At 44.6% G+C, this 24,092-nt stretch overlaps 1 protein-coding gene across 1 annotated transcript in view; it reads right to left on the reverse strand.

The window, feature by feature from the left end:
- Positions 1-1,599: 1,599 nt before the first annotated feature.
- LOC143941266 (von Willebrand factor A domain-containing protein 5A-like) overlaps positions 1,600-24,092 on the reverse strand; it is an 86,303-nt gene continuing 63,810 nt past the window's right edge. Inside the window, exons 16-19 of the mRNA XM_077463302.1 lie at positions 16,870-16,914; positions 14,567-14,676; positions 6,623-6,749; positions 1,600-2,032 (exon numbers count right to left, since the gene is read on the reverse strand). Coding sequence (XP_077319428.1) covers positions 1,953-2,032; positions 6,623-6,749; positions 14,567-14,676; positions 16,870-16,914 — 362 coding nt within the window. The 3' untranslated portion in view covers positions 1,600-1,952. The remainder of the gene's footprint in view (positions 2,033-6,622; positions 6,750-14,566; positions 14,677-16,869; positions 16,915-24,092) is intronic.

A 24,092-nucleotide genomic window follows, 5' to 3' on the forward strand; every position in this document is an offset into this window, starting at 1 on the left:
TGGTGGGAACTCCTCATTGTGGGCACATCAAGTGTACAGACCAGGGAACTCAGCACAGGGATGCTGGCAACCCCTCATAATGGGCACAGTAGGTGTGTAGATTCAGAAAAGCAGTCCAAGGTTGGTGGGAACTCCTTATAATGGGCACATCAAGTGTACAGACCTGAGAGCTCAGTACAGGGATGGTGGGGACCCCTCATAATGGGCACAGCAGATGTACAGACCTGGGACCTCAGTACAGGGATGGTGGCAACCCCTTATAATGGGCACAGTATGTGTGGAGATTCAGGAACTCAGCACAGGGATGGTGGGAACCCCTCATAATGGGCACAGCAGGTGTGCCGATGTGGGCACTACAGACAGTAATAGATTCCTTTAAAAGAAACTGTCAGCATTATCTAAATATTTAAATATTGGTTCTGGATGAGCTGTCCCTTTCAATTTAACACCTTCTCACCCGGCTTATAGTCAAATGACCCCAGTAGAGTCTCCCCTTACATCAGGGTCCCCATCAACGTTCCCCCTAACATCAGGGTCCCCATCAGAGCCCCCTTGCAGTAGGGTCCCCATCAAAGTCCCCCCTTAAACCGGGGTCCCCATCAGAGTCCCCACTTACATCAGGGTCCCTATCAGAATACCCCCTTACACCAGATTTCCCATCAGAGCCCCCCTTACACCAGATTTCCCATCAGAGCCCCCCTTACACCAGATTTCCCATCAGAGCCCCCCTTACACCAGGTTCCTCATCAGAGTCCCCACTTACATAAGGGTCCCCATAAGAGCCTCTTTATAAATGAAAGGTCTGGATACAATCTTGCAGTGGGTCAGATTTGACCCGCAGGCTGTAGTGTGGAGACCCCTGCTCTAAAACAAAGATTCCGATAGCTCCATTAGTTATCCCCTCCAAAACTTCAGGGGGGGGGGGGGGGGGCATAATCACATTTCACCTGCAGTGACACCTATGGGTGCAACCAGTAATTACACCTAACAAAACAGGTCCAGAGTCCTGCTAGGAGCACAGATAGACAAGGATATCAGTGTATGAAAACTCCAACAATGAACTTATTTGCTTCATTTTAGTCTGTAAAATATATTATTGAATGTGTTTTGTTAAATCTGATTGAAGTGCAAAAATAAATAAATAAATATTCAATCCTGCCAGAAATTTAGATCTGTCCCGTGTCCTCTACACACTTCCTGTGTCCTCCCAAAAACTTTATTTCAAAAGTTGTTTTCCATTTTTTTTTTCCCAATCTGCAGCTTTCATTAGAAGAATCTCCGATGCTCCTGCCCTGAAGATATTTAGACACTTCCTGTTATGGGGTGACAACTGTCTGCCAACTGTCATTCTTCTGTGTTGTCACCCCACCACATGCACCCCTGGTCAAGACTGCAACACAGTACACAGGCATGGCTCACTGTTGTCACTAATAGGAAATCCGCTCTGAGAAATGCCAGGCAGCCATCGCTGGAGTGCATGCAGACAGGAAGTGGCTGGAAAGAGACCGCGGGAGATCAGCAGCACCAAGGAGGAAAAAAAAGTGAAAACAATATTTTATAAAAAAAAGAAAAGACAATTGTGTATATTTATTACATCTAATTTATCAGGGAGATGTGACTGGGCGGAGTTATTTATTGGATGTGATGCTGCAGACAGGAACTATAAAGTGCTTTTGCTCTGTAAATATAACAATAGAATTCTGCTTGTTGATATAGAAATATATTGTGAGCTAAGCAGGATAGCAAAGAATAAAATACAAGTATATACATAGTGCAAACAGTTGTCATAGTAGACTTGACACATCTAACACTGGTACGGCTCACATATAGAGGAGCGCGGTACAAAGGCACAAAACGCGTTAAGCAAAGAGGAGGCATCCTGTAGAGCAGAAGATTGCGGAATCCAGCGGGAAAAACCTTCCGCCATCTTGGTTCCTCCAGACGTCTCCCTATCACAGGCCGAACACTTTCGGGTCCACCGAGGATCTCAGCAGCCTATTCCCGGCTCGGACCAGATCACCCAGAGAGGAACCTGAGGACACATTAATCTCACTTTTATTTATTCCGGGTGCCGCCAAACAGGCAGTTAAATTTAACAATCCGACTCGTGAAACTCAACGCAGATTCAGAAAAGCAAAACCGACGCAGTTCAGGAGGTCTCTGCGAGTCCCGGATCACGCTGCCGCCACTTTGAAGACGACATCCCGGCGACCACTTCGGCACGACTTCTCAAACCACTTCTGGACCGCCCCCCCGCCGTTATACGTCATTACTTTGATATTAAAAACGCGGTGACGGCAGCAGATAGCTGCCATAACCCCGGAAGTTTCAACGGTGGGCGGTCCTCTTTATGATTCGCCACAAGATCACTTTTAATCGGTGGCAGGAGAGGTGCCCCCTCCCGATGCGTTTTGGTCATCGACGCCGGTAGCGGCAGAGACGATCCGATCCTTTCCCCTCCGAGGCACTAAGTCGAGTGAGAGAATGATGCCCCCCCCCACTCGACTCAATGCCGATGGATTCCCCCCAGGGCCAGTTCACACAATAGAAACGCAGTCCGGATGTGTTCCAGATGCTTTTTGGCTTTTTTTTTTTTACATGTTTTTGATCCGTTCCAGTGCGTTTTTGACGCAGTCCAGTGCTGCTCCCCCCCCCTTTTTTCTTACCTTAAATAAGGACATGTGCGTTCCAGTGCATTTTTTGTGCATTTTACAGCGTTCCAGTGCAGTGCAGGTAAAATTCAGCATATTCTACTTTTTATTTTATTTTTTTGGAACTGCAAGCACTGGTGTGAACTATGCCATTGAAAACCATATAACCTACTTTCCTTGCGTTTCTGATGCAGGGAAAAAAAAATGCCCTGGACTGCATGTGGTGTGAACTGGCCCTAAAAGGGACATTTTTTTAATTTTTTTGCATATAAGTGTAAATATGAGATGTGAGGTCTTTTTGACCCCCCAGATCTTGCATTAAAGAGGTCCTGTCATGCTTTTTTTTTCTATTACAAGGGATGTTTACATTCCCTGTAATAGGAATAAAATAGATTTTTAAAGGGACAGTGTAAAAATAAAATAAATTTTTTTTAATTTTTTTTTATTTTTTTTTAAGCACCCCGCGCCGTCGAGCTCGCGCACACAGAAGCAAACGCATACGAAAGTAGCGCTCACATATGTAAATGGTGGTTAAGCCACACATGTGAGGTATCGCCACGATCGGTAGAGCCAGAACAATAATTTTAGCACTAGACCTCCTCTGTAAGACCTTGTACACACAGACGGAAATTCCAACGGAAGCGGTCCGATCGGATTATATTGACGGAAAATCCGATCGTGCGTGGGCTCCATCGGCTTTTTTCCTTCGGGAAAAAATTTGACAGCAGGATCTCACATTTTCCGACAACAGAAAATCCGATCGGACTTTTTCCGATCGTTGGTAGAGAATTCCAATCGGACAAAGTGCCACGCATGCTCAGTTCAAAGTACGAGAGCAAAGCTATTGGATACTAGGCTGAACGTAGTCTCGTCAGAACGAAGGAACGTCATCACGACGAACGATCGGATTTTCCGACAACTTTGTCCAACCGTGTGTATGCAACACCAGTCAAAATCCGTCAGAAAAAATGCAACGGATTTTGTGGTCGGAATTTCCGACAAGGGCTAACTCTAAACTGGTGACCTGTAGACATTTTTAAACGTAGCCTATGGAGATTTTTAAGGGTAAAAGTTTGTCGCCATTCCACGAGCGGGCGCAATTTTGAAGCATGACACGTTGGGTATCAATTTACTCGGCATAACATCATCTTTCACAATATAGAAAAAAAATTGGACTAACTTTACTGTTTTTTTATTTTTTTAATTCAAAAGTGTGTATTTTTTTTCCCAAAAAAATTTTGTTTATAAGACTGCTGCGCAAATCTGGTGTGACATAAAGTATTGTAACAACCACCATTTTCTTCTCTAGGGTGTCTGGAAAGAAAAATATATCATGTTTGGGGGTTCTAAGTAAATTTAGAGCAAAAAAAAAAAAAATGATTTTAACTTGTAAACAATAAGTTTGAAAAATAGGCCCGGTCCTTAAGTGGTTAACAGAAGTCAATGCAAGTGGTGCTGAAGTCGGACCAAAAGTAGCACAGGAACCTTTTCCTAAGTTGGAGCGGCTCAAGTCGCTCCTATTAGAAGGGTTCCATTGCACTTAATGGGGTGCGGCTTGTGATGTGACATGTGCTCTCAAAGTCAGAGCCAATGTCACATCAGTGTGACCCGGGCCGTGCAGTCTGACACATGGGGCGGATTTCAAAGACGTGTGCAATTCGTTTCGTTCTGAATCAAATTCTGACAAATTTTTCGTTATCTGGAAAAGTGGATGTCTCTGAATCACAACAGTAACAAATGTAACTGAACCCTCCGAAATAACGAAATAAAATTTTGTCCGCGATAACAAAATTCGAATCGAACATGAAATGTAAACATACTGCAATTCTTAACTGGGAAAAATTCGGCAGCCACATTCGAATCGAAAAATAAATAAATGAGAATGTCGATTCGTAGTTTCCAAATTTGGTCGATTTGAATTCAATTCGGTCTTAATGATTTTGCCGAATTTAACTAAACGAAAGTAGTTAATTAACCACTTGATGCCTGCACTATAGCCAAAAGATGGCTACAGCGGGCTTAAATTGCCGCGAGGGCGTACATGGACGTCCTGCAGTGCTCACGCGGGCGGCGCACTCTGTGATCTGATCAGAGTAAAGGGCCGGTCCCAGCCCTTTACCATGTGATCGGCTGTCAGCCAATGACTGCTGATCACATGATGTAAACAGAAGCCGGTAATCGGCTTTTTTTTCTCCTTGCGCTGACAGCATGGCGAGAAAAACAAATAAGCCAATTACTGACTTGTGTAAATGGGACATTGATCCCACACAGTGACAGCCACTGCTGATAAGCAGTGCCCACCAGTGCCACCTATCAGTGTCTCATCATCAGTGACGCCCATCAGTGCCAACTATCAGTGCCCATCAGTGTCACCCATCAGTGTTGTTCATCAGTGCTGCCTGTCAGTGTCCATCAGTGTCGCCCATCAGTGCCACCTAGTGTCACCTATCAGTGCTGCCTCATTAATGTCACCTATCAGTGTCGCCTATCAGTGCCCATCAGTGTTGCCTATTAGTGTCCATCAGTGTCACCTATCAGCGCCTTCTATCAGTGTTGCCTCATCAGCGTTGCATATAAGTGCCCAGCAATGCCACCCATCAGTGCCACATATCAGTGCCCATCAGTGCCACCCAGTGTCACCTATCAGTGCCCATCAGTGTCATCTGTCAGTGCCACCCATCAGTGTCACCTATCAGTGCTGCCTCATTAACGTCGCCTATCAGTGCCCATCAGTGTTGCCTATTAGTGTCCATCAGTGTCACCTATCAGCGCCTTCTATCAGTGCCACCTCATCAGCGTCGCCTATCAGTGCCCATCAATGCCACCCATCAGTGCCACCCAGTGTCACCTATCAGTGCCGCCTATCAGTGTCACCTGTCAGTGCCACCTCATCAACGTTGCCTATCAGTGTCGCCCATCAGTGTCCATCAGTGTCACCTATCAGCGCCTTCTATCAGTGGCACCTCATCAGCGTCGCTTATCAGTGTCGCCGCTTCAGCACACTTCAGCGAGGGAGAAAACTACCGCTTTGCAAATTTCTTTGTTTCTTTAGCAAAAGATACCACCAAAAGAAAGCTCCATTTGTGTGGGAAAAAAATGATAAAAATGTCATATGAGTACATTGTAGCATGACCGCGCAATTGTCATTCAAAGTGTGACAGCGCTGAAAGGTGAAAATTAGCCTGGGCAGGAGGGGAAGAAAGTGCCTGGTAAGGAAGTGGTTAATGAATTGAAACACATTTTTTCTTTCTGCCCATGTCTAACAGTCTGTACAATATTCGGCATTACTGGCTGTCAGAATACAGCTGCTCCTGATCCTGTTCAAAGTCGCACCCCATTAACTTCAATGTAACAGTTCTAAACTGTACGACTTAAGTCGCAGCGATTTCACAAAAGGTTTCTGCACTACTTTCGGGCAACTTCATCGTGACTTGCATTGATTACATACCACCAAAAGAAAGCTCAATTTCTGTGAAAAAAATTGTAAAAATGTAATTTGAGTACAGTGTAGCACGACGGTGCAATTGTCATTCATAGTGCGACAGTGCTGAAAGCTAAAAATTGGTCTGTGCAGGAGGGTTTAAGGAAGGGCACGGGCAGCAATAAAAACTGACAGGGGTTCTAATCCATCTCCCCTCTATATGCCTTTAGTTATACTTTAACTCTCCCTGTGCTGGCAGATTTCATTATCACTTGTGAATTGGGTGTGCACACACTGCCTGACATAACAAAGGGTTGAAGACATCCGAATTTCCGAATAATGAAAAATTTGTACGAATTTATATTTGGAAAGAAACAAACCACACATGTCTAGACCTGAACATAAGGGTGTTTCTTAGTCCAGTCTGAAGAGAATCACACAACTTAGAAAACACAATAGTCTGGATTCTCTGTGAAGAAAAGTGTGAGGCCCAGCATTCCTCCTGACATGGTCATCCTTCCCTTCAGTCTCTCATATTCTCAGGACTTACCTGCTTTGGCCCTGACCCAGGAGACGGCCTTCCCCACCAGCAGCTCCCACTCCGCTCTCTGATCCAGACAGTTGGTGTGAAGCCAGATCACCGCCAAGACCGTCACCCACACCGACACCTTCACGTTCTGCAGAGGGGAGAAGAAGACGTCTCCATACAGCTCTGCTTTCCCAAACATGCTACTGACATTTCCTTTAAAAAAATAAAAACAGCAAAAACCCTGCATGCCTTATTTTACACCCACTAATGTCATTACTCGGTCTCTGTTCTTCTCTATGCAATGCAGGCAGAACATGGCTGGTGGGAGGGTGCAAACAAAACACCCACTGGTACCCCCCCACAGTCTGTCTGTCAATCAAGACCCTCAACCCCCCTCTCCTTGTTCGCTCGATCGGTAAACCCCACACTTACCCCATCTAGGTTGTGGGCCTGCGACTTCTCCACAGCAGCTTCCCCCTGTGTCTCCTCCTCGGCAGCTTCCCCCTGCGTCTCCTCCTCTGTGGCTTCCCCCTGCGTCTGCTCAGTGTCTCCTCCTCTGTGGCTTCCCCCTGCGTCTCCTCCTCTGCGGCTTCCCCCTGCGTCTGCTCAGTGTCTCCTCCTCTGTGGCTTCCCCCTGCGTCTGCTCAGTGTCTCCTCCTCTGTGGCTTCCCCCTGCGTCTGCTTGGTGTCTCCTTCTCTGTGGCTTTGTGGCTTCCCCCTGCGTCTGCTTGGTGTCTCCTTCTCTGTGGCTTTGTGGCTTCCCCCTACATCTCCTCCTCAGTGTCTTCTTCCTCTGTGTCTTCCCCCTGCATCTCTTCCTCAGTGTCTTTCCCCTGTGTCTCCTCCTCGGCGTCTCCTCCTCGGTGTCTTTCCCCTGTGTCTCCTCCTTGGTGTCTCCTTCTTGGTGGGTTCCACTTGTGTCTCCCCCCTGCATCTCCTCCTCAGTGTCTCCTCTGCTGCGGCTTCCCCCAGCGTCTTCGCCGCAGCAGCTTCCCCCTGCGTCTCCTTCGCAGCGGCTTCCCCCTGCGTCTCCTCCGCAGCGGCTTCCCCCTGCGTCTCCTCCCCGGTGTCTTCTCCTCGGTGGATTCCCCCTGCATCTCCTCCTCAGTGGCTTCCCCCTGCATCTCCTCCTCAGTGGCTTCCCCCTGCATCTCCTCCTCGGTGACTTCCCCCTGCATCTCCTCCTCGGTGGCTTCCCCCTGCATCTCCTCCTCGGTGACTTCCCCCTGCATCGCCTCCTCGGGGGCCAATACGGTTGCTTCTCCTTTCGGTCAATTGGGTCTAAGGACCTGCTTCCTGATTGGCCAGAAGGAGACTCAAGAAGACAATAGCGAATATTAATTCACCATTGTCACACAACTGAGTGGGCTCATAGTGCAGTGCTCCTGCTAGAGCGCCCGCCACTGGATAGAATAAAAATCCAGTGAATGAAAGGGGCGGGCAATGGACAGTCAGGCTGCGGTGGAAAGGGCTAGATAATACTGGATATCCTCCAGCCAGGAAATGAGGCTCTCTCTGACTTTCTGCAGGTTCTAGTTCACATTGTGAGAAGCTGTGGACCTGCAGGGATCTCCAAGCACATCCCTACTGTACATCCTTGCAGGACGAATGAACTGATCACAAGGCAGTCCATCCGGAGATCCATGCAGAGCAGAATATTTGGAGATCCATGTAGGTCTGTGCAGTCCACCACCTGTCATTCATTCCTTTATAGATAGAACAAATGACTGCTAAATCACATCTGTACCATTTCATAATGGATAGTGTAATGATTCCGTTCTGCCACTAGATGGCAGGATGTGAAACCGAGTAATCACATTCGTTGCATGTATCTTTCTTATTGTTACATCTTTCCATCACATATAGAAACAATTCCTTGTTGCATAGTGTGATAAACGTTTACACATTGTAATGCAATTGTAACATTGTGATAATTATCTATGTAATATAAATATATATAAATAAATGTTATGTATAGAATCTATAGAAATGTGTGAGTGTGTATATATATATATATATATATATATATATATATATAAAATTAGTGTGTGTGTGTTTTATTTATTTTTTTGACTACTATTATTTTTTTATGTTTCACTATGTTAGAACAATGAAGGGGCTAACGATCATGTGATTTTTAACCACTTACAGACCGGACCATTTTGCTGGTCAAAGACCAGACCACTTTTCGCGATTCGGCACTGCGTCGCTTTAACTGACAATTGCGCGGTCGTGCGACGTGGCTCCCAAACAAAATTGACGTCCTTTTTTTCCCACAAATAGAGCTTTCTTTTGGTGGTATTTGATTTTGAAAAAAACGCATTATTTTTTACTTTTTGTTATAATAAATATCCCCCAAAAATATATAAAAAAACTTTTTTTTCCCTCAGTTTAGGCCGATACGTATTCTTCTACATATTTTTGGTAAAAAAAATCGCAATAAGCGATTATTGATTGGTTTGCGCAAAGGTTATAGCGTTTACAAAATAGGGATAGTTTTATAGCATTTTTATTAATAATTTTTTATTATTTTTTTTACTAGTAATGGCGGCGGTCAGCGATTTTTATTGTGACTGCGACATTGTGGGGGACCCATCGGACATTTTTGACACATTTTTGGGACCATTGTCATTTATACAGTAATCACTGCTATATAAATGCAGTGATTCCTGTGTAAATTACACTGGCAGTGAAAGGGTTAACCAGTGGGTGGCAGTGTAGGGGTTAAGTGTTCCTAGGGGTGTGTTACTAACTGTGGGGGGGTTGGGCTTTCATTTAGTGAACACTGATCTCTGCTCCAATCACATGGAGTAGAGATCAGCATCACTAGTTGCTAGGCAGAATGGAGAAATGCTGTTTACCATTCAGCCGTCCCGTGAGATGATCGCGGGTATGCCCGCGGCGATCGAGTCCGCGGGTCCCGCGACCGGACTCACGGGGGTCCCGCCCAGCGCGAGAGCGCGCCGCCGGCGGCACGCTCCCGATGGCAAGGTGGCATTGAAGATTGGACGTACCTGTACGCCAATATGCCTGCCCGTGCCATTCTGTCGAAGTACATCGTCGTGCGCTGGTCGGGAAGTGGTTAATTAATGCACTCTTGCCTGGCAGCGCTGGGGTCGCTGGTTCAAATCCCAACCAGGACACTCCCTGCCTGGAGCTCGCCTGTTCTCCCTGCGCGAGTTTCCTCCGGGTACTCCGGTTTCCTCCCACACTCCAAAGACATGCTGGTAGGTTAATTGGCTCCTGTCCAAAATTGGCCCTAGTATATGAATGTGAATTAGGGACCTTAGAGTGTAAGCTCCTTGAGGGCAGGGACCGATGTGAATGTACAATGTATATGCAAAGCGCTGCGTAAATTTATGGCGCTATATAAGTACCTGTAATAAATAAACACATCATTATTTATTTAAAGTGGAGTTCCACCTTAAAAGTGGAACTTCCACTCATCGGAACCCTCCCCCCCTCTGGTGTCACATTTGGCACCTTTCAGGGGGGAGGGGGGTGCAGATACCTGTCTAAGACAGGTATTTGCACCCACTTCCGGGCATAGACTCCCACGGGAGTCTGTGCATCTTCTCTTCCTGTCTCGCCGCGCTGTCTGCTGGGACACACACGGGTCCCAGAGACAGTGTGGAGCATTCTCATTGTGCATGCGCAGTAGGGAACCGGGAAGTGAAGCCTTGCGGCTTCACTTCCTGATTCCCTCACCCAGAATGGCGGCGCCAGCAGCCGAGAGCTGAGCGATTGATCGGCCTCGGCTGCCGACATCGCTGGATTCCAGGAAAGGTAAGTGTCCATTTATTAAAAGTCAGCAGCTGTAGTATTTGTAGCTGCTGGCTTTTAATATTTTTTTTTTCGGGTGGACACCCTCTTTAACCACTTGCTTACTGGGCACTTAAACCCCCCTCAGTCCCAGACCAATTTTCAGCTTTCAGCGCTGATGCACTTTGAATGACAATTGCGCGGGCATACAACACTGTACCCAAATGAAATTTTTATCATTTTTTTCCCACAAATAGAGCTTTCTTTTGGTGGTATTTAATTACAGCTCGGAGTTTTATTTTTTGCTAAACAAACAAAAAAAGATGCAAAAAAAAAATAAAAATAAATCATGTTTTAATAGTTTGTTATAAAATTTTGCAAACGGGTCATTTTTCTCCTTCATTGAAGTGCGCTGATAAGGCGGCACTGATAGGCTGCATTGGTGGGCACTGATGGGCTGCATTGGTGGGCACTGATGGGCTGCATTGGTGGGCACTGATAGGCTGCACTGGTGGGCACTGATAGGCATAGTTAAGGCGGCACTAATAGGCACAGATAAGGCGGCACCGATGGGCACAGATAAGGCGGCACTGATGGGCAAAGATGGGCACAGATAAGATGGCACGGATGGGTGGCACGGATAAGTGGCACGGATGGGTGGCACGGATGGGCACTGATAGGTACCACAGATAGATGGGACTGATGGGCACTGATAGGTGGCACTGATAGGTGGCTCTGATAGGTGGCACTGCTGGGCACTGATGGGCGGCACTGCTGGGCACTGATGGGCGGCACTGCTGGGCACTGATGGGCGGCACTGGGGTGCAGCACCTTTGAGGCAGATTGGGTGGCACTGTGGGTGGCACTGTGGGTGGCACTGTGGGCACTATGGGCACAGACGGGGGGCACTTACTTTTACTTTTAGTTATACTTCAGGATGGCACTGCGGGAGGCAGGTGGGCACTGGCAGGTGGCATGTGGTGCCTTGCATTGCTGGCCGTGATCGGGACTGATGTCCCGATCACGGCCGCCGGTGATCGGCTTTTTTTTTTTCTCCTCGCGCTGTCAGCGCGAGGAGGAATAATAGCCGATTACCGGCTCCGTTCTATCACATGATCAGCTGTCATTGGCTGACAGCTGATCACGTGATAAGGGGTCGGGATCGACCCCTTACACGGATCGGTGATCAGGCGAGTCTCACGGACTCGCCGATCACAGAGCGCGCCGCGCGCGCCCCTCAGGGGGCGCGCAGGCCGCTCGTAACCGGGACGACGTCAATAGACGTAGTCCCGGAAATCTAGGTCCGCGCTAATGCCGTCATTCGGCAATAGCGCGGTACCCAAGTGGTTAATAATGGATTAGTGTAATTAATCAGTTCTGCCACTAGATGGCAGGATGTGAAACTGAGTAATTGCATTTGTTACATGTATTTTTTTTTTTATTTTTTTTATTCTTACATCTTTCCATACACAGTTATATCTCGGATTGCGAGTAACGCAGTTAACGTGCGCTTCGCAAAACGAATTATTATTTTTTAAAATCCTGACTCGGTTTGCGAGCGTTGTTTCGCAAAAACGAGCAGGATTCAAGCCTCTGCGGTGTGCAGTAGCGCATTTGGCTAGAGGTGGGGGGGGGGGGGGGGTGCCGGTGACACTCGGTTTCCGAGTGCATCCGAGCAGTCCCCGAGAGTTTCTCCGGCCCCTCCCCCTCCACCCACCCCTACCTAAAAGGAATTTCCTGGGGGACCCCCAGGTCACCAGAACTAGTGTCCCCATTGGAAGATTTCCCCTCTATTACTTTTCTGGAGGACAACCCCAAAATTTGGGATTTACTTTGAATCTCCTAGATTGGGGACACAGACAGCAATAAAAACTGACAGGGGTTCTAATCCCTCTCCACTCTATCCAAAAATGGGGAAAACAAGTTTTGCCTTTTAGTTATACTTTAATGTTTCTTTATAATGGTGTGTTCTATTTAAAGGATAATTTCACTTAAAAAATAAATACGTACAAAAAAAAAAATGTACGGGGGAGGGAACTTCCCCTCCCCCGTACTGCTGTCACCGGGGGGGGTCGGGCAGTGGCTGCAGCATTGAGATCATGTTACATTTCCACCCTAAAAACAGATGGAACATGTAACATTGTTCCCAAAAGGTGAACTTATCCTTTAAAAATGGATAGTGTAATGAATCAGTTCTGCCACCAGATGGCAGCATGAGAAAATGAGTAATTGCATTTGTTACATGTATCTTTTTTATTGTTACATCTTTCCATTATACTGTATGTACATACTATATACAGTGCCCTGAAATTTTCCACATTTTGTCATTTTACAACCAAAAACGTAAAGGTATTTTATTGGGATTTTATGTGATAGACCAACACAAAGTGGCACATAATTGTGAAGTGGAGGGAAAATAAATGGTTTTCAGAATTCTTTAAAAATAAATATGTGAAAAGTGTGGGGGGGCATTTGTATTCAGCCCCCTTTACTCTGATCCCCCTAACTAAAATCTAGTGCAGGGGTCTCAAACTGGCAGCCCTCCAGCTGTTCCGAAACTACAAGTCCCATGAGGCACTGCAAGGCTGACAGTGACTCCCTCAGGCAGAGGCATGATGGGACTTGTAGTTTCACAACAGCTAGAAGGCCGCCAGTTTGTGCCCCCTAATCTAGTGGAACCAATCGCCTTCAGAAGTCACCTAATTATTAAATGTGTGTAATTTAATATTGGTATAGATACTGCTGTTCTCTGAAGCCCTCGGAGGATTGTTAGAGAACCTTTGTGAACAAACATCATCATGAAAGCCAAGGAACACACCAGACAGGTAAGGAATAAAGTTGTGAAGAAGTATAAAGCAGGGTTAGGTTCTAAAAAAATATTTCTAGCTTCAAACGTCTCACGGAGCTCTGTTCAATCCATCATCTGAAAATGGAAAGAGTATGGCACAACTGCAAACCTACCAAGACATGGCCGTCCACCTAAACTGACCGGCCGGGCAAGGAGAGCATTCATCAGAGAAGAGCCAAGAGGCCCATGGTAACTCTGGAGGAGCTGCAGAGATCCACAGCTCAGGTGGGAGAATCTGTCCACAGGACAACTATTAGTCGTGCTCTCCACAAATCTGCCCTTTATGGAAGAGTGGCAAGAAGAAAGACATTGCTGAAAGAAAGTCATAAGAAGTCCCATTTGTAGTCTGTGGGAAGCCATGTGGGGGACACAGCAAACGTGGAAGAAGGTGCTCTGGTCAGATGAGATCAAAAAATTCTACTTTTTGGCCTAAAAGAAAAACACTATGTGTGGTGGAAAACTAACACTGCACATCACCCTGAACACACCATCCCCACCGTGAAACATGGTGGTGGAAGCATCATGTTGTGGGGATGCTTTTCTTCAGCAGGGACAGGGAAGCTGGTCAGAGTTGATGGGAAGATGGATGGAGCCAAATACAGGACAATCTTAGAAGAAAACCTGTTAGAGTTTGCAAAAGCCTTGAGACCGGGGCGGAGGTTCACCTTCCAACAGGACAAGGACCCGAAACATCCAGCCAGAGCTACAATGGAATGGTTTACATCAAAGCTTATTCATGTGTTAGAATGGGCCAGTCACAGTCCAGACCTAAATCCAATTGAGAATCTGTGGCAAGACGTGAAAATTGCTGTTCACAGACGCTCTCCATCCAATCTGACAGAGCTTGAGCTATTTTCCAAAGAAGAACGGGCAGAAATGTCCCTCTCTAGATGTGCAAAGCTGGAAGAGACATCCCCAAAGAGACTTGCAGCTGTAATTGCAGTGAAAGGAGGTTCTACAAAGTATTGACACCGGGGGGCGCCATACAAATGTGCCCCACACTTTTCACATATTTACTTGTTAAAAAATTTGGAAAACCATTTATCATTTTCCTTCTACTTTAAAATTATGTGTCACTTTTGTGTTGGTTTATCACATAAAATCCCAATAAATTACATTTACGTTTTTGGGTGTAACATCACAAGATGTGGAACATCTCATGGGGTCTGATGAACGTATCTTCATATTGGTGTGTGGGTAGTTGTTGTCATTTTGGGATGACCATGGCCACCGGCAGGGTATACAATCCGGCCACCGAACAATCTTTACTACAACCAACCAACCAAAAATCTGGGTGTACCTAAATGTCAGTCCTTCGTACTGCCAGAATTTAGACACATGGAGCGACGCCATACCTGGTCAGGGTTCCCGGCCTTTATGTCTTTCTTGGATATCCCCAGGAAAGTAGAAAATTTGGGGGTCAGGTTCCAGGATCCGTCCGCATTCTGCAGGGTAATCAGCCAAACTGGAGTGGTGGGTAGTGATGGGCGGGGGCGGGGGAGGGGGGGGTAAATAATAAAATTAAAGATTTATCAATTAAGATAGAAATCCTATCAGATAACAGATATCTGTATTATTCTGGCTCTCATTTTTACAGGCTAGATTGTAATTTTTATTAAATGTATTTAAAGCCAAACTCAGGCTGCCCAGGACATACAGGAGAGTGACGCTACACTCCGCTGCATTCTGGAGCTCCCCACCACCAGACACGTGCAATTCATTTAGTTCCGAAATTAGTTTTTTAACTAATTTTGTCAAATTTGTTAATTCCAAATTACTGAAATTTTGAATTTTCCAATTTTTTTCAAATTTCCGAATTTTCTAATTTTCCGAATTTTCGCATTTTTTTTTCCAAGTTTCCGCTTTTTCAAATTTCCACATTTTCAAAATTTCAACATTTTCACGGAATTAGGAAATTTGAATATTCGAAATTTCATAAATTAGGAAATTTGAAAATCCAAAAAAAAAGAGTAAAAATCTGAAAATTCAAAAAGCCGAAAATCTGAAATAACTAACTAATAAATATTAAATTATAGGTATTGGAATTTCCATTCAAATTTGTATTTTCAAATTTCTGAATTTCCGAATTCTGAACATTCAAAAATTCAGAAATTCAGAATTTGAAAATTCAAATTCCGAAAAATCAAAAATTCGGAATTCGAAAATTAGACATTAGGAAATTCAAAATATCCTAAATTCAAAAACCCAAAAATCTGAAATAACTAACTAATAAATATTGAATTATAGGTATTGTAATTCCCATTCAAATTTGTATTTTCAAATTTTTTAATTTACGTACATTCAAAAATTCGGAATTTGGAAATTCGGAATTCAAAAATTCAAAATTAGGAAATTCTAAATATCATAAATTTGAAAATCCAAAAATGTGAACCCCCCCCAAAAAAAATGAAAATCTTAAAATTCAAAAACCCGAAATTCTGAATTAACTAATAAATATAAAATTATAGGTATAGGAATTTCCTTTCAAATTCGTATTTTCAAATTTTCACATTTCAGGATTTTTGAATTACGTAAGTTGAAAGAATCGGAAATTTGGAATTCGAAAATTTGGAACAAAAACAAATCTTTTTTTTCTCAGTGCACATATCTATCCAGCACCAGAAGAAGAAGACAAGAAAGAGGACCTGTGATGTCAGGACTGGACCAAATACCAACATTTTTTTTTACATATATGTAGTTTGTATGATACTCTTTTTTATCACAAATGGTGGCCGGTGGATGGGCGGCGCACACAGTAGAGCTGGGCGTTAGAGATTTGTAGATTAACCACTAGATGGACCTTTTACTAGCTGGGGGCAATTGTTTTCCCCCTTCGGCAGCCTCCCCGAGCTGTGTGCAGGCAGCCTATGGAAGTGCTTGTAGACGCCGTGGCTGCACAGACACAGCTGCATGTAAAAACTCAACAGGCATGCAGGAATAGGTGCACCGATCCGAACACATGCGGTCTGCATTCTGGATCCCCAACAGAATCCCTCTTTACATCAGGGTCCCCATCAGACTTTCCCTTACATCAGTTTCCCTTTACATTAGGGGCTCCTCTTACATCTGGCTCCCCATCGGGTTCCCCCTTACATCAGGCTCCCCATCGGGGTCCCCCCTTACATCAGGGTTCCCATCAGCCCTCCCCTTAAATCAGAGCTCCATTATATTGGGGGGCCCCTCTTACGTCAGGTTCAACATCAGAGTCCCTTCTTACATCAGGGTCCCCCATACGTCAGGGTCCCCATAAGAGTCCCTCCATACATCAGGGTCCCCATCAGACCTCCCCTTACATCAGAGTCCCCTTACCTTAGGGGCTCCTCTTACATCTGGATCCCCATCAGACTTCCCCTTACCCCAGCTTCCCAATATATCAGGGGCTCCTCTTACATCAGGTTCAACATCAGAGTCCCCCCATGTATCAGGGTCCTTAGCAGACTTCCCCTTACATCAGGGCCCCCTTTTACAGCCGGGTCTCCATTAGATTCCTCCTTTACATCAGGGACCCCATCAGAGTCCCTCCTCAAATCTGTGTCCCCATCAGAGTCCCCCCTTATATCAGTGTCCCCATCAGAGTCCCTCCTTACATCGGTGTCCCCCATCCCAAGAGTCCCTCAAGTTAGTGAGACAGGAATTATACAGAATAACTGGACTGTACCTGCTTCTGGACCATCGAAAAAATGACCATGCATGAAATTGGAATCTGTAATAAGAAAGACATCCTATTAATAATGACATTTTATTTCATCCCAGTAATACGGAATCAAAAACAATGAATGAATTGGACCCAACCCAGATTTAGAGGAAATTGGGCTGTCCTGTGGGGAATAGAGGTTCCCTGCCGATTTGCTCCACCAGCACCATACCAATAACTATAAACCCATAGCCTGATAAAGGGGTCCCTTCCAAATCTACTTTTTAAGAAAGCAGAGGCCACAGTGCACCCCACATTTGGACACAATCCCTTTTATAGCTCAAGAGCCCCACTTGAAGGTCACAGAGGGAACGGCCAATAGGACAGACATGTCTAATGCCCCGTACACACGGACGGACGTTCCGACGACAAAATACGTCAGATTTTTTCAGACAGATTTTGGGCCCAAACTTGTCTTGCATACACACGGTCGCACAAAGTTGTGGGAAAATCCGATCGTTCAGAACGCGGTGACGTAGAACACGTACGACGGGACTATAAAGAGGGCAGTAGCCAATAGCTTTTGTCTCATAATTTATTCTGAGCATGCGTGGCACTTTGTCCGTCGGAATTGTCTACACACGATCGGAATTTAAACGATCGGATTTTGTTGTTGGAAAATTTTAGATCCTGCTCTCAAACTTTGTGTGTCGGAAATTCAATCGGAAAAAGTCAGATGGAGCCCACACACGATCGGATTTTCCGACAACACGATCCGATCGCACATTTTCCGTCGGAAAGTCCGACCGCGTCTACAGGGCATTATACTGAACAACACCACCATGACATAAAAATCCCTGCTAAGCAAATAATCAATCACAGTGATGTGCCGTACCCTATAGGGCTGTATGGCATACCAGCAACCCTTTCAATACCAGAACCGTTTTTGGGCTTTTTGCACATGAAAAATTTTAGACCAAAAGATTAGCTAAAAACCCCCCGAAAGCAGCAACCTTGGAAAAATAAAACAGTGGTAGTTCCAGCTTTTTATGCCATAGGATATTAGCACAACGGCTTATTTACCGCAACTGTTCAGTAAAAAATACACTAAAGTTAAATTTTGTGCACCCACACAAATTTTTTTCAAAAATAATTATTTGGTAAAATATAAAAGATGAGCTTGTGGTGAACAAAAAAAAGATACCAAACATGTCAAGTCATAAAAATTGCACGCACCAGTGAAACAGCAACAATCTTCAATACACAACATTTTCCATAGGAATTGCTTTAAAAGCTCCTATAGGTCATCCTTTTGGATTTTACCGTAAATAATGGGCCTAGAATCATTGCCTTCACTCTGGCCCGTGAGGCGATATGTGACATGTGTAGCACAACTACACATGTGCAAATCGTTTGGTTCCGAATTAGTTTAACAAATTTTGACACATTTGTCAATTCTGAATTTTCTGAATTTTTCAATTTTCGAAATTTCACATTTCCGAAATTACGTATTTTTCAATTTCCAAAATTTCAAATTTCCGAAATTACAGATTTTCGAATTTCCAAACTTTCAATTTTCCGAATTTCCGAAAATTCAAAACTCGGAAATTCGAAATTTCAGAAATTCGAATATTATAAATTTCATAAATTAAAAAATTCTAAAATTTGGAAATTTTAAGATCCAAGAATAAGAATGAAAATCTGAGAATTCAAAAACCTGAAAATCTGAAATAATAACTAACTAATAATGGATATTAAGTTATAGGTATTGGAATTTCCTTTCAAATTTTGCTGTTAGTGAACTTAACGAATACGAATTTATCTGAAGTTACGAATTATCTGAAATAACGAATGCCGTATCTAAATGAATGAAACGTAGCAATCTAATAATAATAAATAACAATAATAATAAAACCCTTTTATTATTATTGTTTATTATTAATTTGTTCCATTCCATTTGTTTAGATGCGGCATTCGTTATTTCTGAATAATTCGTAACTTCAGATGAATTTGTATTCGTTATGTTCACAAACAGCCAAATTTAAAAAGGCAATTCCAATACCTATAATTTAATAGTTAGTTATATTTCGAATTGTATAGATGTTCTTTCTTTTTTTTTATATTTTTGAATTTCCAAAAATTCGAAAATCAGAAAATTCGTAAATTCGAAAATTCGGAAATCCAAAAATTCGAAATTTGGAAAATTTAAAATCCGAATTTCCAAATTCAGGATTTTCGAAATTTCTGAGTTTCCCAAAAAAGCAAAAAAAGAATGAAACGAAAACAGAAACTAACACATTTTTTGTCAGTGCACATGTCTACGCACAACTGATGTTTTCATACATAGGTACCCCTGATGTGTGCGTTTAGGTATGATTGTGCATGTACAAGAGGTCTCAACTATTTTTTGCCTTTTTTTTAGTCCTTGGGTGTACCTTTTGTATCCTTTTTTTCACTTAACCACATTGCTACCACATAGAGGACCAATAGCCCCCTATGAGATGGAATGTTTACTGTGACAGGTTCTCTTCATTGAGACATCAGGGATCTATTAGAGCCGGCAAATCAAAGGGTTAAAATCCAATTTTTTTAAATTGAAAAGAATGTTGGAGTAAAAATCCAGAAACAATATAGTATAGGCCTGCATCGACTGAAACGCGTCAAATGTTCCTGTATTTTCCCCCACCTTCGTTTTGAATAAAGAAGACTGTATTTTAGTCCATTCAAGTTGCTGGCTCTTTTGACTGTGGTACAACTATGGCTTGCAGAGGCTTTGAGTGGAGCACCAATAAGGTAACCTCACTTAAAACAGGATTACAGGGTGGTAGCACGGTCAGTCTTTGTTACTGATCAGGGATCAATTAAACCCCTGATGTCTCCCTTTCCCTCCATTGAATCTTAAACTATCAAACCATCCAATGGCTGGTGTCATAATGAATCACATGTGCAGCACCATAGCAGTTGCAGATTAAACAGAGGCAAAGATGGCAGCTTCCTTGGCTGAAAACGATAGGGGAGTTTACTTCCACTTTAATTCAGGAAACCCTGACCCTCATCAAGGCTGGGTGGGGGGTTCCAATTTTGTACTATGAGTTTTGGGCTTGAAGTCATACTCTCTTTAGAGAATTTGCAATGTTTGCCAAATGTCTAACTAGTAATTACCAAGTTTTGGATATTGCAACAAAAGGACCTCTTGAACTGAACTTTACCTGGCTGTGGGCCATGATGAAAATACTGTCACTATATCAATACTTCTACATCAAAGCCTAAACCCTGAATTTTCAGCATTTAGTGGTATTCCTTTTGTCCCTGGAGCAACATGGATACAATCTATTAGAAGTACTCTAGGAGCAACAAGGACTGCATTATATAGAACCCACGAGAGATTGAGGGTCTGCATTGTATAGTACCCACAAAAGACTGGAGTCTATGTTTAAAAATGCTACAAGACACTGGGGTCAGTACTGTATTGTATCCACCAGAGACTGGGATCTGCATTATATAGTACCAACCAAAGACTGGGGTCTGCATTGTATAATACCCACCAAAGATTGGGGTCTGCATTGAATAATATCCACCATAGATTGGGGTCTGCATTGAATAATGTCCAAAGACTGGGGTCTGCATTGTATAACACTCACCAAAGATAGGGGTCTGCATTGTATAATACCCACCAAAGATAGGGGTCTGCATTGTATAATACCCACCAAAGATAGGGGTCTGCATTGTATAATACCCACCAAAGATGGGTGTCTGCATTGTATAATACCCACCAAAGATGGGGGTCTGCGTTGTATAATACCCCCCAAAGACCAGGGTCTGCATTATATAATACTCACCAAAGACTGGGGTCTGCATTGTATAATACCCCCCAAAGACCGGGGTCTGCATTATATAATACTCACCAAAGACTGGGGTCTGCATTGTATGGTACCCTCCAAAGACTGGGATCTGCATTGAATAATATCCAAAGACTGGGGTCTGCATTGTATAGTACCCACCAAAGACTGGGGTCTGAATTTTATAGTACCCACCAAAGACTGGGGTCTGCATTGTATAGTACCCACCAAAGACTGGGGTCTGCATTGAATAGTATTCACCAAAGAATGGTGTAGCAAGGTCCCTGGCCTCCTTCAGTCTAATGAGAACCTCCAGGGCCAGAGATAGCTGACATCCTTCTGTATGTAGTGGGTTGTGAGGCATGGAGGGTGCAAGATGATTAAAGTCATTGGGCGCCAGACACTTCTTGAATGCAAAAGAGAGCTTATTTCTCTTAAACTTTTGTTGGAAAGAGGGTTAGGGCCAGAACACTCTTAGGTAGTTGCAAGTTCAATTGGCAGACTCCGAGACTTCAGTAGGAGGACATCCATGCAGGGAAAGGCATCCAGCAAGATACCACATCTGCATCGGTGGGAATGCTGTCTCCTATGGCAACAGTCTTTAACAGTTCCTAACACAAAGCTTAACTGTTCCTTTCTATTCCAATACAATAACTCCTTGTAGTTCTTCAGCCCACTGAGCTCCCAGTCTTTCACTAGACCCTCTGATTCACTGCCACCGAATCCCTTGAGCTCCTCCAATCTTCACAGTGGTATCTTCCTCAAGCGTCACCCCCGCTACTCTGCTGGGTCCCTAGCTTGGCACTCAAGATACCTCTCAAGCTTCACCCCTACTGTCCTGCTCGGTTACTTTGCAGGCATCACTTCTGCTGGCTGGGTCCCTGGCTTGATTCCCACTGAAGTTTCCCGATTCTTCCCCAGTTGGTGAGAATGCTTCTCTGGTACTTACTTCAGTTACTCACTGTGGTCCCTGGTAATTATTATTATAGTCCTTTTACTGGCGACAGATTCCCCTCTACCTCCGACCAGGGCCGTCTTTAATTTTGATTTGACTCTGGGCAAAACATTTCTTGGGGCTCCCCCATGCAGTTTTGCTCTCCACCACCTGCTCTGAGACATACAATAAATAGCAGCTAGACTCAAAATCAGTTTACTGAATCAGATCAGGCAGCTATTGCGATTGGTTGCCAGAGGTTACAGTGTATCATTACCGCTCACTGACTGGTTGCTAGAGGTTACAGCACATGATTTCTGCTTGTTGATTGGTTGCTAGAGATTACTGTGGATATGACCTCAGGGGGCCATGATATACATATCTATGCTGCCGGTGTCCTATCATATATGGTCCCCCATCGGATAGCGTCCGCTGTGTACTGCGCATGCGCAGTACACAGCACGCACAGATTCCGAAAATAGCCGAGGATGAACGGCGCCTGCGCCGTGAGTCCAGGTTCTATCCCCACGATCCAAGTGGACATAGAGTTGGAATATAAAAGAGCCGAGCGCAGCGAGGCCGAGCCCGAAGCGTGGCGAGCAAAGCTCGCCCACGAGGGGCCCTCTAATTTTACCAACCCTATGTCCACTTGGATGATGGGGCTACCACCTCCACTTACGGCACAGGCGCCGTTCATCTTTGGAGATTTTCCAAAGCTTCTTCTGCCCCGTACTGCGCATGCGCAGTACGGGGCGGACACTATATGATGGCAGGACACTATCTGCCAGAACACCGGCTGCCTCTATTTACATATGAATGCCGGTAATTTGCATGTAAACACAGGGTCTGCAGGCGAGTCATCTGTACACAACAATAGGGCAGAGCTGGGCAGCGTTAGTAGCAGCACTTCACACTGAGATATCAGGACACAACATGGGACTAAAACCTCAAGGGACGAAGGAATTTAAACCAGGATAGTTGGCAAGTATGAGGCAGCTGCTTTGGGGCCCACAAGAATGACAGGGCCCAGGGCAGCTGCCCCTTTTGCCCTGCCTTAAAAACAGCCCTGCCTTCGACCACGACAGATTCTCCGACCGGCAGAACCGTCGCTTCTGGTTGGACTGCAAGCCGCAATCCCAACCCTGGGCTGCTCTCTTGCTTCTGGATAGGCCCTAAGAAAGCCTAGCAGCCAGATGCCCCCAGGATAGGCCCAATCTCCGGCCTAGCAGCCCGGGAAATACAGCACACATCCACCCAGACAGCCATGCAGGTGGCACAGGACATACTGTAGATCACCTGAATATATGGGCTCTCCCAAGAATTTGTTTTCAGATCCTCAGAGAGTTATTTGCCATGAGGTGCCATGTTGAACATCCAGTGACCAGTATGAGAGCGTGAGAGCGATAACATCAAATTTAACACACCTGCTCCCCATTCACACCTGAGACCTTGTAACACTAACGAGTCACATGACACCAGGGAGGGAAAATGGCTAATTGGGCCCAATTTGGACATTTTCACTTAGGGGTGTACTCACTTTTGTTGCCAGCGGTTTAGACATTAATGGCTGTGTGTTGAGTTATTTTGAGGGGACAACAAAATTTACACTGTTATACAAGATGTACACTCACTACTTTACATTGTAGACAAGTGTCATTTCTTCAATGTTGTCACATGAAAAGATAGAATAAAATATTTATAAAAATGTGAGGGGTGTACTTACTTTTGTGAGATACTGTGCGTTAGAATTTGTAGTATTCACCTTTTCAGATTGTAACGTTTTTGGTGTGTGGATTAGCGCTATTCTTATCACTTTACAAAGTACAAGAGACTTCGGTGGGCATAGTATTGTACCCACCAGAGACTGCGGTGGGCATAGCATTGTACCCACTAGAGACTGCGGTGGGCATAGCATTGTACCCACCAGAGACTTCGGTGGGCATAGTATTTTACCCACCAGAGACTGCGGTGGGCATAGCATTGTACCCACCAGAGACTGCGGTGGGCATAGTATTTTTTTTTTTTCAAATAACAATTTTTATTTTTATTTTTCATGGTCGTAAAACAGAGATATCAGTGCAGGCATACAGCAAAAACAGCAAGGCTCCCAAAATCTGGAGGGCCCATTACAGGGATACAGCATATAGTAACTTGGTATAGGGCGGTATAGCAAAACAGGCGGTTCGACCAGGGGGTGCAGAGCGGGACGAGAGACACAGAAAGTCAAGCGGCCGCACAATAAACCACGAAGCCGCCCAGGGAAAAGAAAAGAAGAAGAGAGTGAGACAAGAAAGAAGAAACGGAAAAAGAAAAGGAGCTAGAGCGCCAGCGGTCTACATCACCACATCCACACCGGTTCGCCATCAATCCTCCAGCAGCCGCCATCTCCCCCAGACCAGGTCATGCTCCTCCAGCTTATCCCTCAGTCTGGCTGTCATCTTCTCCATAAGCTCAACATCTTTGATCCTGGTGTA

This window comes from Lithobates pipiens, unplaced genomic scaffold (genome assembly GCF_037356315.1).
Source record: "Lithobates pipiens isolate NorthernLeopardFrog02 unplaced genomic scaffold, aLitPip1_a1.2 Scaffold_3, whole genome shotgun sequence".
NCBI lineage: Eukaryota > Metazoa > Chordata > Amphibia > Anura > Ranidae > Lithobates > Lithobates pipiens.